This window comes from Anser cygnoides, chromosome 3 (genome assembly GCF_040182565.1).
Source record: "Anser cygnoides isolate HZ-2024a breed goose chromosome 3, Taihu_goose_T2T_genome, whole genome shotgun sequence".
NCBI classification, from domain to species: Eukaryota; Metazoa; Chordata; class Aves; order Anseriformes; family Anatidae; genus Anser; species Anser cygnoides.
In genome coordinates, this window is record NC_089875.1 from 100,557,114 (window position 1) to 100,576,956 (window position 19,843).

The 19,843-nt window shown below is 39.7% G+C and overlaps 1 protein-coding gene across 2 annotated transcripts in view; it reads right to left on the minus strand.

The window, feature by feature from the left end:
* Window positions 1–18,392: 18,392 nt before the first annotated feature.
* MYOM2 (myomesin 2) overlaps window positions 18,393–19,843 on the minus strand; it is an 82,207-nt gene continuing 80,756 nt past the window's right edge. For both annotated transcript variants that reach the window (XM_066994811.1, XM_048051734.2), the window contains exon 38: window positions 18,393–19,414. In XM_066994811.1, coding sequence (XP_066850912.1) covers window positions 19,103–19,414 — 312 coding nt within the window. In that variant the 3' untranslated portion in view covers window positions 18,393–19,102. The remainder of the gene's footprint in view (window positions 19,415–19,843) is intronic.

Below are 19,843 nucleotides of genomic sequence, written 5' to 3' on the forward strand. Positions count from 1 at the left end.
AAAAAAAAAGTGTTTTGATGTATCCCTACAAACTGAGTCTAACACGAGGCACAATATTCAACAAATCAAAGATATTTAAAATGCAATTTACACTAAGGTCAAAAACAAAAACAGAAAAGGAGATAATTAATGATGAGATGATTACACTTAACAGAGTTCTGTTTATGGCTTTGAGACAGAAGATATCTACAAATGTCAAGCATTTGCCATCTTTCTGAAATCAGAAGAGTAAGTAAAGCCCTCACATGCTTTTCCTAAAACCTAAAGCAGTGCTTGTTACATCTGTGTATTTTTACCACAGAGAATGTATTCTCAGGGAAATTTCCAACTTCACCCTTTCTTTTATAAGTTCTATTAATTACAACACAAGTGCATGCAAGCTTATGTTTAGCTCTTCATAACCCGTCGTGTACTGACAACAACAACAAAAAAAAAGCTTTTTTCTTGCCAATAAAAAAATCACATACAGTTCTGTGTGGTGATCCAGTAACATAACTTTCTTCGGTACTGTTGAAATACTAGGCCTTTAAATGTCTATGGAAAGGTAAAGGGATGGATTTTGATCCTCATATTCATGAGGACTCCTGCCCCAGACTGTAGGGAGTTGCGCTAAAGCTGACTGCAGGTATCTAAGGTACAACTTATTGAAAGGTGAGTCAGAGCCATATTTACGGTTTAATTTCCATGCAACCATTTTAAGAAAGGATAAACAAGTTCTCATAAGTATCAGATGGTCTCAGAGCTCATCAGGTGCTTTTAAATGTTAGCTGGGAGACTGAAGCAAACCAGAGGGCTGTGGTCAAGCAGACAGATTCAGAGAAAATGTTACACCTGAGTGGGCCTGCTAATACAGCAGGAGCTTAAAGCATTAGAGATGAAAAGAAATGCAGTTTGAAATGGCTGTGATTGGTAACAGAAATCAGGCAACTTCAATTAGACTTGCCCCAAGGAGATGTCTGAAGCTGCAATATGAGTACAAATTGCATTGCATTCAGAAAATACAGAAACTGTCTCTTTCAGAACCACAGAATCTACTTTGAACAGACAATAGGCCTACTAGAATATCAGCTGGAACAAATTAAAACTGTCAACATCACAGCAACTGTTTTAAATCGCTAATTTAGCATGACCCTAAAGCGGAGTAGAAATTAGATGTTCTGATAATGTCAGAAAAGTGAAGGCAGCGATCAGCAGTCTGCCCTAGTAAAGTTATAATATGCAGAGCCCTTCTAAAAAGTGTTGGCTCTCCCACAAAAAAAAAAAAAAAAACAGCTTTAGAAACTTTTAGTTTGTTCAATAATCTCCAATAGAATAATCATCCAAGGAAAGGAAGTCATTGCCAGTGATTAGTCATCATATGAGTGATTTATCTCTACTTGTCTAAATAATCAGTCATGGTGATTGTGAAAACTTCAACTAATATTTTGAAAAATGTTATGGAATCAATATATAATCTCTGCTCTATTGCAATATGTAATCGGTAAAAGCATGAAAGGTCTGTTAGCATCTACCACTGCTTTCTTCCTTGTGCTGTTGTTTGGTTTAAATAAAAAATAAAGTTTGTGTATGTTAGTAAATTCAAGAAAATTAAGCTCCTGCTCTTGGCATGCTTTTTCAATTTAACAAACTGACAATATGACAAATTCATTAAATAGATTTTTAAAATGTAGCTCCCAAAACACACCCCATACACAAAGCAACCAGGCAGTATAAGAACCTATGTGAACACAGGAATAAAAGTGCTAGGCAGTGCAGTGCCTAACTGTTAGGCACCCTGATGTAGGACAGCTAGATCCACAAATAAATAAGTAAATAAATAAATTAAATAAATAAATAAATAAATGGCATACCATACAGAAAGCAGCCTACGGGCATGTCCAGAAGAGTGGGTTTGTGCTGAATTAGTGCCGTAGCACGACCAGGCAGCACTGGACTTCCATTTGGGATTTGCAGCCTGGAAACTTCCTAGACTCTTTCTTCCCCAACCCACCCCACAAAAAAGAAAGAAGAAATAACTGCTTTCTTTCGGGGTACTGATTTTTGTAGGAGGAGAGGCCTGTACATGCTTTGTAAGTCAAAGACCAAGGTTCACCTCTCTGCAAACACTAGCTCAGGACGCAGGAGGAAGAGGCAGATTCAGACACATAAAAGCTAGTCCCAGGGGCATCCCAGACACATCACAGCTGTAATTTTAATGCTCTGCGCTAGGTATTTAGCAAATGTAAATGGTGAGGATTAGACAGAATAGAAGCTGAGTGAGTTTGAGGATCACAGTTTTGGTGTTAGGTGTTTCTATTCAGTCTAAATGCAGTTGGCTTCTATAGGTACATAAAAAGGAAGTCAAGGAAAACAAAGCATGGGACTGCGGCTCATTTCACGCTGGTCAGATAAATGTAATACTGTATTATTATGCTGAACTGATATGCTTGACTGGTTGCTTGCTGACTGGCCCAGAATGTGCTGGAACTGCGGTATCTGACCTTTCAGGGGTGATAGTTGCTCCATGGCATTGACATTTACCCAGGCTTTGGGAGTTCCTGTCTCCTACCACAGTGACTGCTTTGAGATGTATTGCCCCACTCTGGTATATCCCATGGGAGGGAAGGGGAGGGGAGGGGAGGGGAGGCCTTCAGAAGCCAGGTTACTGGGATAAGAAAACAAGAATGCAAGAAATCTAGACATGCTTTTTTGTAGGCTGAACATTACCCCCAGGGAGTGGCAGCTCACTAAAACCCAACTAATTTTACAGCTGTGACTAAAACTGCATGGATGTTATTGCACAGATGAACGGTGGCTGTTCCCTGCTAGGTCTGTCCTACTTTCACATGATTCAGCTGCTACCTCCAAACTTCTGTTTGTTGGTGTCCCTGGCTGCAGATGTTGCTCCCTGTTCTTCAACTAGATTAATTTCTGTTATTTTGTCTGTAACAATTATCAGCAGGTGATAAAACCTGAAATTAAGATCTTGAAATAAATTCAGAAAACGGCAAAATATACTAGGCTCTGACTAAAAGCCCCTGCAATATAATAGATAATACTTATCACCAAAAAGCAGGCAGCAGATCAGGCAGGCAGGCAGCTTTAACATGCATTAATGTGATCACACTGTGGAAACTGTAGAGAGGATGCTGTTGCATTTTGTCAATAACATCACTTTTCAGTTACTGTCTCTTACACAGATTAATAGCCTTTTGATACTACTAAAAGCATTTCCTTGGATCTAGGCTTTACAAGTAAAGCAAAATTAGTGTCCACGCTATTATGATAAAATAGGATGTAAAACAGAAACAAGTGCAAATCGAGGAAAAGTAGATTGCCTTAGCTTTTACCCTGTGTTCGAGATGATTTACAGCATTTTACTGGATTAAAAGGGCCAGCAGCAATGGAAAGATTATTCAGGGTGCAGCAATCCTCTAGTGGGGCAGAGAAAAACATAGCAGCTCCTGTGTTGCCTTCAACCCTACAAGGGGAAGGGGAAGGGGAAGGGGAAGGGGAAGGGGAAGGGGAAGGGGAAGGGGAAGGGGAAGGGGAAGGGGGGGAAGGGGAAGGGGGGAAGGGGAAGGGGAAGGGGAAGGGGAAGGGGAAGGGGAAGGGGAAGGGGAAGGGGAAGGGGAAGGGGAAGGGGAAGGGGAAGGGGAAGGGGAAGGGGAAGGGGAAGGGGAAGGGGAAGGGGAAGGGGAAGGGGAAGGGGAAGGGGAAAGCTTCCTTGCAGGGATTCAGCACCGTGCTGGCATTGCAGAGCTGCCATAATGGCCATTCAGGACCACTCACAGCAGCAGTTTGCGTACTGTAACTTATGCCACCGGTCTGGTCTGATACACAGCTGGCCCAGGGTCATGGTAACGGCATCCAAAGTAATTTACTGCATCTGTGCACCTCCCCCAAGTTACGTGGTGTGCCTCGCGGCTGCAGTGAAGAATCTGGATCATTAACTTTAGAGTCATTTAACTTATGCTTGCATTATGACTGCTGCCTGATGACATCCTACTCCTCTATCTGCTCCTAGGTTGCCGTGACAAACTAAAAGTCTTGATGCAGTGAGAAGTTAGTAAATCAGATGAATTCCATGAGAATTTAGGTGATAGCAGCTCTGCCTCCAACATCTTACCAGATAATCATTTCCATGGCCACTTGACAGTGGCAATAGTTATGACTTCTGCGCACTGCTTCATTAACATTTCCAGGACTCAGCGGTCTGCAGAGATGCTGCCACTCTGATTCATGAACACTGCAGCAGTGCATAGAGACTACACATGGCCAAATATTCATTAACTTGTACTTAAGCACTCATGTGCGTGGCCTGCTTTTCAGCATAATCAGGAAACTTTAGCACGTCTTTTTGGCATCATTAGTGTGTTTCTACTCGTATTCTAAAATGAAGTCAGCTCCTCTTCCTCATCTTTGCCTTCACCCTTCATATAAAGTGACGTTTGTTTCATAAAGTGTAGGTAGTCATTTTAAATATTAGCAAACTGTTTATTTTACCAAAGAATGGTTGAATTATGCTTCTTTTAATGAGCCCATCAGGTACTAGGTATCTCCTAGACCTTAATTTTCCCCTCTAAACTGTAAATATTAAAGGTCTTTACCTCCTGCTTTAATGTGAATTGGGTTCAGACTAACCTTTTTACAAAAAGAGTCATAGAAGTTATTTATTTAAAAAGTGTGAAAAATAAGGGCTTGTATTTTTCTTTTAAGGAGCAGAGACAGTTATGTTAATAAGCATAAGCATATAAAAGTTGCTTTAGAGGAGAACAAGAAAATGTTGCAACATTGAAAAGGACAGAACATTTCACTGGATAAAGATGCTTATTTATGACTTTATGGCTAAAGATAACAGTCTGTCATTAAAGCTGTACATCATATTATTGTATATTGCAGTAAGTAGACTGCAACATGAATATGATCAAGAAGACTTGCACATTGTTTTCCCTGGAAATCAAACCCATCCATGAGTTAACCTTTGGGTTTAGGTTTTAAGCAGGTTCTTTTCTGATAAGTCTTGATCCTCACACAACTTTAATTTCAGGTGAAGGTAAAATTAATTTAATTGTGTTCATATACCACTAGCTGTCAGCCAAATGCCTTCAAGTTTATGGTGATGTTGTAAGCCAGGAATGCTCACAGCCCACAGCCTGTGGGGCTACACACGGCTCATTAGAACAACTCATTTGGTGTACCACTGCTTCCAGCATCCATCTCTCATCAGGCAGTTCAATAGCCACCAAGGCATGGTTTAAGTCTAATAAATTGATTATCCCGTTGTCATGTCATGAGGGAAGGATTACAAGTAAAAATGGTGATGAGGAGCAGGTTGCTTTGTAACAAACGCAGCTCATGCAGTCTGAGGAGAGCTTTCCCCATTTCATGCGGCCTCCAAGGAAAGAGGCTCCATAACAGCCAGTTCTGCAACATGCTCCAGTGGCACCAGTCTGCTCCTGGATCCTGGATGCTTTTGTTTAGATGTACTGGGGGAGGATACTCTTTATGTGGTTAAAATGGACAAAATAAAACCACCTCTCCTGGGAGATGTAAAATGCACCTTTTTTTTACCTTTTTTTTCATTCCTAAAGGGTACATACTCTTCTAGTTGCTATCATACTGTTTCTATTTCTCATTTTTCTAGTTCATATTCTCAAATTTTTTCTGTACCACTACAAGGTTAAAAATGCATACCTATATTTCAAATTAAAACACAGATTATCACAGCAGCCTGGGACCTGGAGTCTAAATTATGAGGTGGTACAGTAGAAATTGCAACCATTGACAACATTGCATCTCATTGATAGGTCTGGTTTATATTTGTGCAGCTTCTAGCACCATTCAGGTGTGAACTTTTTGAGAAATGTGAGTGTTATTATAATAAAAATAGTGAACTTATATTTTTAGTATGATTTTTGGACAGTTTTTTAATCTGCCCTGTATCACAAACACCGCTTGAAAGGTAAACCATCAGGCTACTGAAATGCAAAATGATTTAATGAGACACACTATTGTAAACTCTCTCTTACTCTCATCAGCCTTTTTCATTATCAGGGGAGCGCAATATCAAATTAGTTTAACTTCTTGACGCGCAAGAGAACACAAAGAGCTCACAAATTAAGATTCTCCTGCAAGAATGTTTTAGTGTCAGGATTAAATGTGAACGACCAGTTGATTGATTAGCAGAATTAGCACGGGTGAATAAAGTCCTTGGGGGCCAAACCTTCCCTGTGCCCAAGAACATGTCACTTTGTATGACCCCATTTATTTTAATAATATGGCAAGCTTGTGACTCAGAATTTCAGCCTGAAGATATATGAGGAGTTGCACCCAACTCATGATATTTAATGATCCCCATCTCTTGATGCAAATACAGCTGTATCTCATTATGTATCTGACACAGAAAAGCTTCACTTCTCCTCCCCTGTAAGGGAAATCTCTCACAGGAACATCTAGTCAGACTTCCCATTTCAGTTATTTCTCACTGCTGTTGAATTGTATATCCTTCATGACGACAGTGCCACTGATTCTTTTGTTCAGGTCTTGTCCCTAAATCCATGAGCTGAAGAAAGGAATTAGGGTTTCACTTAATACCTTAAGATCATCTGGGACTACTGCAATTGCTGTATAGATTTTTAAGGCAGGAAGAAAATAACTGCCTGGGGAAAAAAAAAAAAAAAAAAAAAAAACTAAGTTGGCAGGAAATTCTTAAATAACTTGTGATTTAACTAACGTGGAGCTATTCAGAGAGACCCTCTGTCTCCATTGCTATTGAAATCTATGCCCCACATGTTAACTGATCCTCACTGTTGAAAGTGAGCAACTTCCTCCGATGTGAATTCTGCTAGCCTCAAGGAAGGTTATTTCCTCCTAATATCTGATTTTGAATGTTTATCACTTAGTCATGTTGCAAGCAACAGAATGAGGGCTGGACTTTAGTACTGCTAATTTTCACAAAGCACTTTTTTCACATGCTTCTGTGAATGTGAGAAGCTTTCATGAATGTGAATGAGCTTTTTCATCATACAAGACACAGAATCATCTATTTGTTTCCGGAGTTAAGTTCAGTGGCCCCTATGAAGAACCTAGAAAATGGAGAGGGAAGGATACCTTTGGAGAAAAATCCAGCAAGGACTCCTAATGCAGTCTTGTATGTCAGGGCACCGGAGGAGGAGGAATGAATACAGGACAATTTTTTTCTTTTAATTTCTTCTATATTTTGTATTGTATTTTTTGTATTTATATTTTGTATTTGTATTTTAATTTTCTTCTATATATTTTTTCAGCTGGTACCAGCTATAAAATAACTATTTCTATCAGGTTGTTTACAATTGTGTTGTCAGAATATCCTACATTCCGACTTGCTAATCTTACTCCAGCTCACAACTTCAATTTTTCAAGAAAGTCTCGCTTGCCCACTTTCATGACATTTTTTATGCTTGAAGTGCACTACCTTTTCTCTGTTATCCTGTCCAGTTAATTTTTTTCTCTGAAGATTTTAAATGGTGCTTTGTTAAAGCATTTCACTTTAAAATATTCTTACGGTAAATGATAGCTAAGAAGTTGCCATTTTGGCTTGAATACGAATGTTGCAGCAGTTGTTGTCAAGCCTCTCAAATGTGATTCATACTGCAGAAGAGTTAATGCACTCAATCAAATCCTTGTTAAAAAAAAAAAAAAAGGATGTGATACTCATGCCCCATCCGGGATTAGCCACCAAAATAGAATAAAAAGGAAAATTAGATGTACTGAAGGAGCTTCCAGTTTCTCTTCTAAATTAGGTTTAGGTTCGTCATTGAGGCAGTTTATTATTATTCAGGAAAATAAAGAAATCTAACAGTGCAGGGCTTAAAAATCAGAAGATTGCCGTTAAAATATATAAAATTGGACTCCTGCAAATGTAATGCTGCAACTATACCTTGAAAACAAAGTGCTTCTACAGATAAGAAAAATATATGCCAGATTCTTGGCAGTTGTTTTGTACCATGCCATAAGAGCAAGAGAAACATTACATACAAGAGAGTCATAACATTAATGCTATGGCCACAATGCATCACTGGAGCTGGGTACAGAGAACCTGGAACACATCGTTGAAACTAGCAGCCACTGTATCTCTTATTATTTTTTCTATTAAAGGTATTGTCTTTATAAAACCGAAGCAGAAAGCTGTATGCAGCTTGACAGATGAAATCACTGCAGAGAAAATAGATGTGCAGTTCCTTCTCTGCCCTATCTGAGATCCATCCTATTGCCAGTCAACCAGAAAAGAACATTTAATCGGGTTGTGTAGCCCAGACATGAACTTTCTTTTGTTGGTAGTTCTGTTGTTAGTATTTGGACAGCTGGTGAGGAGAAGAAACTCCTCAAAATAAACAATTCCCTATCAGCAACCCCTCAGGAAGAAGAGAGCATCCCACTGCAAACACCGTCATATAGCCACGAGTATACCCATTATCAATCTCCTCAGCTTCCAAGCTCGTTTGTTTCATTTCTTTCTTTCTTCCCTGCATACTCTGGCTGGTGTTATTGCAAGTCTTGCTTTAGTACCGCAGAGTTAGATCCTTTCCTTATCACTCTGGCTCGTGGTCTGACGTGGTCTTCTCCAGTCACAGCAGCATCTTTCTGCCAGGTTCTCACCAGTCTCACTCTTCTTGTAAGACTTACTGCTTAGATCTTTCCAGTCTCAGACCTCTTACCCCTCTCACATATAATGCTCTGCACCCCTAGAAACTACCACAGGTGATAACACTGGGGAGTCAACAGCAGTTTTTATCAAATGTACTAATTTCAGATACACAAAGATCTCTGTGATCTCAGGCTCTGCAGAGAAATACATGTCACCCAGCCCCTGCTTCTGTGCTGGATGAGCTCCAGTCCTTGCTGCTTTTGCACCTTCCTATCCATCTGCTTTCTGCTCCACTGTTGCCTCTTCCACACACATATCTCAGCCTGACGGCCCTTCCCTTCGCTGCAGTCTCCCTCCCCTCTAGCTAGCATTCCCCATCATGGTTTCAAAACTCTCCTCTCTCCCTGAAGCTGCCCCGTTCCCTCACTCTGTCAGTCATTTGCCTTGCCTTGGGCCCTCTTCCCCTCTCCTCCCTGGGCTCAAGGCAGCGCTAGCCTTCCCACAGCCATCTCCCGTCTCCCACCCCTCACTGGCAGCAACCAGCTCCCTTTTCCACACTGCCTGAATCCCATGGGGAAGCAGGAGGAAGAAAAGAGCTGCTCCTCGCTGTAGCATCCAGTTAGGAGGAGAGCAAGAGTTGCCTCCAGCATCCCAGAGGAGTCATCTCAGGGAAAGGGCAAGCTGCCTGTCAGCTGGAGCCTGAGCTGTGCACACAGCCATCACAGACTTTTACCTCTAGAAAATCTCTACACATGTGCTAATTACAATTTACTAGCATGGCCAAATTTAGACAGGTTTTCAGGAGGACAACAAGAGGCACATTTCTTCTGTAAACCCTCTTTCCCACTTCTCTCCATTCAATCACCTCAAGCCAGATTTTGAGGTCATGTCCAAAGCTCTGGGAGTTAGAAAAGAAAGAGTTTTGAGGGCTTTAATTTTCATAACATGGGTAATGAACACACTTTGCCGACATAATTTTGTAGATTTTTTATAATATGTAAAATATATGCATGTATGTGTATATGTAATAAACTTAACATAATTCCTCTTTAATTCGGTCACAGAAACAGCTGATAACAGCTGATATATTTACAAACAACAACAACAAAAATATCTGCCTAAAATAAAATAATAGTAAAATAAAAACAACCTGAGGCAGAGACTTGTCATAAAGAACTTCAGAAAAAAAAAAAAAGAAAAAAAAAACATAATAGTGAGTCACATGTAAAAGCAAATGTAAACAGGATTTTTAAAAAGGGATCACTAGAGAGCTTTCATACATGCCATCTTCAGTCCGTGGGAATGTTGATTTCAAAGAGAAATAGATTTGATTCGGTTTATTCACAAAAGTAGACCAGAGAAACAGAAATGTTCTCTTGCACAGTGTTGCTACTTAAAATCGCTTCAAAAAGTGTTAGGATTGTTAAACTTGGCTTTTAGAGTGCATTTTCTTGCACTGCAGATAGGATTGGGCTGGCAGTGTTTAAACGATGAGCAACAATACTATTATCAGTTAGTACAAAGTCTGAACACACTGTATGCTTTTGTGTTTGTGTGCTTCCACATGTTTTCTAGCTGACTGTCCTTAATAAAACCACATCTTTAGTGGGAAATAAAAAATAAAAACTGCATAAAAGTGCTTTAAGGAATACATTTTAAATTAAAAAAGTTGAAGAACTGACAATAAAAATATCAGGGTTTGGGGGATTTTTTAATTTGCCTTTGCATATATTGTCATAACACCATTGATTATTGTGCATGAATAATTTAAAAAACAGATTTAATTGCCATTTTTACTTTCTTTTGACCTTTCTCTCAGTTCAGGCAATGAATATAGACCAAACAATTAATATTCTGATTGCCTGTGGTTTTAGTGAATTCTAGTTTCTTTGGCACAAACCCAGTGTTGCACTACTTCAGTTGCAAACACTGCAGAGATCTGTTTATTTGTTGATCCAAAATACTTGAATGGATTGGGTATGTTCAGAGAATAAGAATGCTACTAGTAGGTTCTCCAGATTTTCTAAAAATACTATTAAACTCATATTTCAAGCATATTTGATATGAACAGACTTGGAATTTATTCGGTGCTGTTTTAGACTTAGTTTTCATTTCCAATTTTTTTTTTTTATTAGGACTTTGAAATTAAAATATTCAGCATGTGAATTTTCTGTTTGACAGCTGTTTATACACAATAGCATGCCCTGAATGTTAATAGCACAGAGATGTTTAGGACATGAATGCAGCCACTCCCTCTACTACCCCATCCTTCCGTGTCCTTAAATGAGCAGGGAGAACGGCAAGAATTCTGTGCATATAGTTGACTATATGTAGTCAACTGCATATAGTGGCCATATTCCAGGGAAAGGAAAAAAAAAAAAAAAAAAAAACAGAAAATAAGTTAGTTCTCAGTCCATAGCAAACCAGTAATTTTGTTTTCCTGAGTAGCAGTCAATAAATTGAATAGTCAGCTGAAGCTTGGCAATGTATTGTAAAACCTTTCAAAGCTTAGGTGTTGCTAGCACGATGTACGCAACTTCAAGTTAAACATGCAAGAGGAATCAAATCCCTCCCACAAGTACATATTTTTTTATTGACAATGAAGCCATGTGGTCTTTCTATTCCTTGTTTTCCTTTTTTCAGTTATCTGCTGCATAAAGGGAATAAACACAAAACAACACCCTTGTGCCAGGATTTTTTGCTGTCCCTAATCATTTTGATATACTATGAAGAAAAAAAGACTCCTGGTATAAAGTAATTCCAAAGAAGGTGTTGAGAGCAAGTGTTCTTCCCACTGTCAGCACTTCCTAACTCTACTACATCTCTGAATAGATCCTGAGGAACTGAGAGCCTTCAGGAAATGTCTAGAAAAGTACAGGTGCAGCTAGCAGTTTTTCTACATTTTGCACATTCGTATCAGCCATTCGTGAAGCTTAGGAATAGGTAAGAAGCCATAATGTAACAAGCAGACCATCAGGATACAAGATCATCTGAAAGAAGAGAGATGAATATGAATAAGCTGCCAATCCTATAATGCCTGTGGAGTATCTGTAATTACAGCCCGAGGCCTCAGGAGGAGACTTGGGAGCACAGTTGCTACAAAGTCATTGGCCCATGGCATTTTCAATTAAAGCCTGTCAGGCCCAAAGGGAATGGAAGAGGAATTGCTAGCTGTGCTCCTCAGAATGGAACTGTCCTATCAGTTCACATTTTGGCACAGGATGGACGTGAGTGCTGGCCGCAACCCACCAGGAAGCACCATGGAGGAGAGGCAGCTGAGCTCTCAAACCGATTTAAATTATGTTTCTGAGCCTTTAGCCCTGTGAGGTAAGGAGAAAGTACTGACAATAGAAATCGTGGTTAATTAAATGGGCTCCAATGCAGGTGACTTGATGTTACAGGACACCAACGTCTGCAAGATACACTCTCTGATGCGTAATGGGACACTTCAGGCAATCGCAACAGGACGGAGCACACACTTCAGACGATTCAGCCTGAAAGGAGTAAGACCCATGGGAATTTACCCACCTGAAACAATTAAAAGGAGAGCTGTGCATGTAAAACAGGATTGTATTTAAAGAGAACACAAAAGCAGGTTTAAGACCCGACGGCAACCTAAAAAGGCTCCACATGTCACGCTTGAAGAATGAAGGCCTGTCTGAGGCAACCTGGGAGACTATTTACCTGCCATAAATGCCAACCAGACGGGAGCAGCTCAGGTAAGCACCAAGATAAGGAGAAATGTCTCATGAGAGCCCAGCCTACTCCTGAAAGGTCAGAACATAACCTTTAGCAACAAAAGCTGCTACCAGTGTTCACTGAATGTAAGTTGGAGGCCTATCCAAATTACGAAAAACAGGAAGCTCTTAGGGTCTAGGCCTGCAAAGTGCTGCGTACAGCATTACAGAGTTCAGGTACTAATATGCCAATTTATCATAACTTTTGTTTTCCCTCATGTTACCCCAAAATTAGTGTATGACAATCAGTGGATGGTGATAAAAATGCATCATGAAGAGGAACGGGTCAGCATCTAGAAATGATGGGTTCAGGACAGTACAGAAACACAAAGATGACTGAACCAAACATTTCATTAAGGTGGGCTTTCTTGCTGAAAGTGGTTGAGAACAGCAGGCCACGTTGACTCAATTACATACTTACTAACAGGACACCAAGACTCGATGCTATCACCCAAACATTTCATACAGCTGCTGGTACTTGGACACTTCAGTCACAAACTATGCTAGTAAATTAACCAGTGCCAAGGCATCAGCACTGAGCTTAATTAACTAGTACTTTTATTTGTTCAGACTGACCTTAGCAAAGTTTTGGACTTAGGGTGGGTAAGGACTATCCCTATTGGGCAGTTCTGATGAAGTCACACTTTGGGGGCAGGATGCTAGAAGAAGTTAATGTGCACAGGAGTTTGGCCTAAGAACTAGATAATCAAGCTTGGCACTGTTTTATTTTCTGAATTAGATGCTGGCATTAAGGCAGTATCAAAAGACAGCAGACTGAATTACAGAGAAATGCAGATAATATCAACTAACCATGAAGTCTAGAGAGTAATAGTTGAAAAGAAAGATAACAGGGAACTAACTAGAGACAAACAGAAGACAAGAGCAGACCAGGTCAAAGCCAGGACCAGGAGGATTCAGAGCTTTGACCAGTTGCTTAGCTGCCTTCAGCGCAGGGGAAGATGTTTGGCACACGAGCCCCATGGAATCATGCTTCTCCAGCCAGAAGATGTGCCTGGCCAGCTCGACAGAGAAACTGCACAAGTCACATCTTATAGGCTTAGCAGAAGGGCACTGATTGACCATGAAAGGCTCACAGCCTCTGCTGATTGAGATGTTGCCACAGAATGATGGCACTGAGAGGAACAAGGGCATAAACAAATCCCACACTAACAGCACGAGCACAGTCACTCTGAACCTGGGTCGAAGACTTACGTATTTAAAAGAATGGAAGGCCTGACACAATGTCTTGATAAAGGCCAAATCATGAGAGCCGATGATGAATTGGGACCAAGCGGCAGCTGGAAGTCTGCAAAGGCTTGCCCAGAGATTTCAAAATAACATGAAAATCAGAGAAGGGAGTAAAGACTGCAAGATACAAGAGTCTGCTGGAGGAAGCCAGCCTGTAAACACATGGCAAAAATTCCAGCTATTATGAAGCATCTCTGTAAATAGATTTTTCGACTAAAGAGCCAATTCAATTAGAGAAACATGGTGCAGAATTTATCACACCTAAATTCAAACATCAGCCATGTAGATGTCTCCCATCCAAGCTGGTAATAGTGATCTCCCTTTGCAGTCAGTGGAAATAATAGACATGATTCATCTCAATTATTTGAGACACCTACTTTAGAATTGCATGACTTGTGCCCTACTAGTACTTGTTTCTCTCCATTTTCTAAGAAGGGAGTTTCAGTGATTAGCTCAGATGGAGACATCTGCATGTGGCCTCATAACTCCCAGCCAGGGAGTCGTCTTGTGTTTTACCTCCCATTAAGCACCATGCAGGAGGCTGATTGCCATTTTCATATATGGAAGGCATTTTTTCCCAGACAGCAAAAGTGGCACACAACTATGTGGAGTTCTTTTTCACACATTATCTTGCAATCAGGAGGGCTAGCTTTGGGTTGATTTATGATTGTTGGACTGGCTTTTAGTGCACTTCATTCAAAATGGTCCAGCGGAGGTCACTAAGTCAGCAGACTAAGATTTTGATCATCCTTTTTACCATGACTTAACGTGTTAAAGAGCTACATTGGCCCCGTGTTTAACAGAAGTTGTAGCTCTTTCCGTCTGCCTCTCTTCTACATGCTGTGTGCACCACCGTCATCGGATGGATAATGGCCTCCGACAGAGGCTCTTGGCTGGGTGGAGGGCAAATTCCCTGTTGGGGGACACTGGTGACAGGTGAAATCTGCATGGGACAACCCAGCTGGGTTGTTTAGGATACCATGGGAAAGGTTTCAGCTACATCTATTAAGCATATTACTACTAACTGCAGTGGGGTGTCTTTTTTTCTACCAGGTGCTCAGATGTACAATATTAATGGAAGATAGGAGCAACAATAACAGAAAGTGAAGTTACATTAACTTAAAAAATTAGACAAGTTTATTACAATTTAACAGTCCTTTAATGCACCCACACAAAGTTCAAATGTTCGTAAAGGAAATGAGGTGAGGTCAAGTGCGCTATTTTTAAAATGTAACAATCTGATAAACCTTGAGCTAATATCCAAGGACAAAGCCAGTACTGAGTTACTGCACATTCCAATGAAGGAAGAAATATTAATATGGAAGGCTACTAGTAGTTTCTTACAGGTCCTAACATCACTGAATCTTGCAGTGGCAGTGCTGGGCGCCAGATCTTGCACTGTCTGCTCCCAGTCCTTCTGCTAATTTCAAATGGAATCATCCCTCTATAAAGACTGAACAAAAAGTGTAGGGCAAAGGGCCTCACAATATTAGAAACAGTGGAGGTTGCTTTGTCCAAGAGGTTTACCTTTAGGGCTTGAATTCGTATCTCCCCATGTCAATACAGTTGATATGCTATAGTTTTCACATCTTAAGAAGGAACTTGCTGTAATACTGCAATATCTTGCAATATTTTACAAAGGCGTGCTTACCCTCTTAATGTGTATCATGTGCAGATTAAGAGGCAGCATCACCTGCTGTTTCCGGGAAACAGTCATTTGCTGGACCTGTCCTTGTCACTGGCATAAGTGTAATGCTTTTAATAATCTCCCATTCCCTAAGTGATGTATTTGCATCAAAAAGATGGATATGCTATAGCTGGCAGAATTTTTTAAGACCTGTTCGTTTTTATCTTGTTCTTCTGGTGCCATCTAGAGGTTTGATTCTCATTTCTACTAAACTGAAAATAAAGTGCTTTATTATATTTCAAAGTTTCCTTTAGAAACTGTCTGTGCGTTAACAGCACTTAGGGTGCTATTATCACTGAACCTCTGTCTCCATACAAGAGCAGATTAATGTAGTATGCATAAATTTTTGAACTTTGGGATGCAAGTGAACATTATGGGCTGGGGAAAGATTTACACTGGAGGCAAATACTGTCATATAAAAAAAAATAAAAAAAATAAAATACACTTTTTCTCATAAAAAGCACCTGTAAATTGGCCTTGGGAGGAATTTTCACAGAACTTGTTTTCAAGCAAATAAACAGTAACATATCAAAGCTGATTCAAAGGAAGCAGGTGCTCAGAGAAAAGGCAGCCTTGCCAGGCTTGTAGCAGAATGCCAACATGACAGACACAGCCACGGTTTTGGGCCCATCAAGACAACTGGCTGACATCTTATCTGCCTCCCGTGACAAGCCAGCGATGCTCCACGCTAGCACTGCCTAGAAGAGTGCAACATGAATCTCAGACAACACAAAACTCACCAGAGTGACAGAAAATCATTCTAACAGAAGCATTTCTTCTTAAGGGTAACAAATAGCTAATTCACTGTAATGGGCCTCTGAATTTGTAAAAATAACAGGAGAGATTCATATTGAGTATAAATGAGATCCCCGTTTGCCTAGGTGGGGGTAGGCTCATTGACGTCAGACCCTCCCCAGAAAATCTTACTTTCTTCTCTTCCTCTTTCAAAGTGTTTATTAACTAAACTAATGCTGACACCAAGTCTGTGATGGGTGTGTGCAAATGCTAATGTGCCTCATCATGAATTCCATCTGACAATTACCAGAGCATCCTCTTTGTCCCTCTGATATCCATCCGGTTATATAGCCCCACTGGGCAGCTAGATGCACAGTCACTCTGAAAAGGTAGTCCCTTTTTTAACAGAGTTAACCTGATTAATTTCCTAGCACCAATAACAAGGTTTTTAAATGTGTACAAGCGAATCAAAGGTACATTGAACACTGGAAAATGTTGCACAGTTTATAAGAAGTCCTTAGCCTTTTGAATACACTGTTTCTGTGAATGATAATTTCTGTACTTCAGCAGAGGATTAAGTGTCATAATAAATTATTTCTTTTTGCCTGAAGGGAAATAAGTGAGGCTTGCTTAACTAAGAAGGCCATCTAAAGGTATAACTGAGATGAGGCTAACCTTGTCTCCTGTGTCCAAGGATACCTCTGAAAATCTGCCATAACATGCAATAATTTGATAGTCTCAGCTAAAATTAACCTGTGTACTGTAGAAGGAGATAAGAATAATATTAAATTCTTGCTGATACTCACTTTGTATGCTACAGAGACTGGCTCTGATGCTTTGTGAGCCTGCAATAGAAAGATTTTGAAAACCTTAAAGGCCTTAACTACTAAATTAGGATGGAAAAGAAAAAGAATTTGAAATATTTTATTGAAAGATTTGCTGAAGTTCTTATGATAGCAGGTTCATACAAAAAATATTTTCTTGTTTTGATAGATATTTGGAAGATAATTCATCACTTTGCTTCGTGTTCTAAAATCTCTTAATTAAAATACCTTTCAGTAATGCCATGTTTTTGAGTGTTTAACCCTGCCAGACACTTGTCCGAATAAATGACTCATGTAGTGGGAGGTGTCCCTGCCCATGGTAGGGGAGTGGGAATTAAATGATCTTTAAGGTCCCTTCCAACCCAAACCATGATTGTACAACTGGTCATGTTGGTTCCATAAGCACAGTTGTTTTTTTCCACCCAAAATAAGCATATATCAATGTTTAATGTAATTCCTGTTTACCTTAGTTATACAAAGTGACAAAGGATGAATAAGTGGGAGAAGCAGCACTTCCAAATACAGGGAAGAATGGGGATTCATGCACTACCCTTGATGTTCAGAGAGAGAAGTTCAGATCCCCATGGACTGAGAAGAGTTGGAAGGGGAATGACTAAATATTGCTCTCCTGTCTCCCATATGAGTGCTCCAACCTACTAGCTCTGACAGTCTGAAAATTAGCTTCTCATTTCCTCTGCTGTTCAATCTGCCTCAACAATAATATATGTTTGAATCAAGTGAAGTATTTATTTGCCAGACAAAAAATGGAATTTCTATGTCACTCAGATGAGAAAAAAGTGGGGGGGAAAAAAAAGAAAAAAAAAAATCCCTGAGGTTAAATTTACTCTGGAATTGTGGTTTTTTTTCAGCTTGTCTGCTGGAGTAAACAAACAAAAATAAAACAAACAAACCAGGAGAATTATTTCCATATTTTCATACCTAAGCTCTGGCATTCAGGCATGACCCCAAACAAAATTTACAGACCTAACATTTGCACCAAACACTTTCATCCAGGCTCTCCAGTGCCACTGGGGAATTTTCTGGAAGCTGTTTAGCAAATTACAAAGGTACATCTAAGCAGATAAACACACTTGTACTTAATAGAGAACATGTTCTAAAAACAAAAAACAGTGCTGTAGTCATCTGCTGTGTATGAAAGATATGTGAGTAATCTCACTGAAGCCCATTCTACTTGAAGATTTCATGAAGCGTGTATAGTTAAAGCTTTGCCTGGCAGAACATTACTCCACCAATGGAAGAGTTTTGTTCATTTTGTATAGAGGAGAATCAAAGACATAATTATCCTAAGTGACTGAGTTGTATACATGTCTTTTGGTACCAATTTGATCTTGCATCTTGACCTGTATTGTAAAGAGTGAAATTAATATTGTAAGTGCCACCCAGTGACTGTGATTAACCATAATTTGCATTCTTTATTGAAAGTCGATTGTCTGCACGCTACCAGCTGTGAAATTGTGCAATAAGCAATAATTAAACAATGAAAGAGTAAACAAAACTAGTTAGGTGTGATTTGGAGCAGTGAGTAGCAAAGGTGACTTTTAAAGTTTTATTAGCACAATGCAAGAAAAACAAAATACAACCATGTAACCTATGCTTCAAGGCGTAAACAGTGAACATCTGTAAAACTCTATTAAACTCCACTAAAGATAAATTCACACTATAAAATAACAATTTCATTACTAAATAGGGACTATCCACTAAATTTATGCAATCAGAGACTTCAAAGCCAAGGGGACTGTGTGTGTAGCAAAGCAGGAATCATTTCTGAACATGTGTCTAACTGCAGTTCACTACATTTATTGATGGGACATTTGTTGTCAATGTTCTCAAGAGCGTGCTGGATTGGTTGTTGTTTTTTTGTTGGTTTTTTTTTTGGGGCAGGGGGCAGATTGTTTGGTTTGTTTACTTTTCAGAGGAGTGGGGAGTGGGGGAGTGGAAATGGAGTTTTACTGTGGGTTTATGCAATCTATCATTGCACATGGAAACTTCTGGCAGGAAATTGACTTTTTGTTACTTGCAAGTCCCACCCTATTACATGGATTTATAATAAGATCATTGCACATTGCACAGCTCTGTAGCACAACTACTTCCCTAAAGCAAAACTCCTAAAAGCTCAGTTTGCCTTTGGAGAGTACCAATTAGTTATGTGGGGGAATACCTCAGCTACAGCTCATGTATGCTATTTTGGTTGTCAAATGTAGTTACGCGTGTTATTTATTGGATTTTGTCTTGCTCTCAGGTTCTAAGAACTAATTTCTGATGGTGGTATTGGTCTAGGTTTTGCAAGCTGGCCAGGTTTAACTTCAGGCATTTTTTCACCATGTCTGTACACACTTACAGTGACATCCACTGTTTCCCCACCATATTTGTTCTTGACATGAATGCTAAATTTGCCTGAGTCTTCTGAGGTCACTCCCTTGATTGTTAAACTGGCATATTTTCCTTGTTCCAGTGAAACCACATAGTGCTCATTAAGTTCAAGGGCCTTGTCATTCTTGAACCAAACCACTTCTGGGTCAGGGTTTCCAAACACAGTACAGGTCAGATTCAGAGTCTGATGGAGGGAAAAAAAAAAAAAAAAAAAAAAAGAGAGAGAGAGAGAAAAAAAAAGAGAAAAAAAAAAAAAAGAAGAGAAATAGTTTTAAGGATTTGGGAGATTTGTTTAACAGTATTCTCAGTATTGCTTTCAGGCATTTCTTATTCCTAGTTAATTAAAGTAAGACAGATATCATGTTTCTGAGGACTGAAAAGTAGAGTTCCTGGTTTGTTTGTTGCTTTTTTTTTTTTTTTTTTTTTACTTCCTTTCAGTCTTTCTACCATCTTACCAGTGACTGTGAAGCAGTAATAGCCCCAGGGTAACAGATCCTGAAGATGGTAAGTTGGACTGTCAATGCAGTCCTGCCTGCAGGAAACTCCTGGCAACCCATTAGTTTGACATGATGTTCAGGCAATGATAGGTTTAAAAACATCCTTGAAGGTTCCT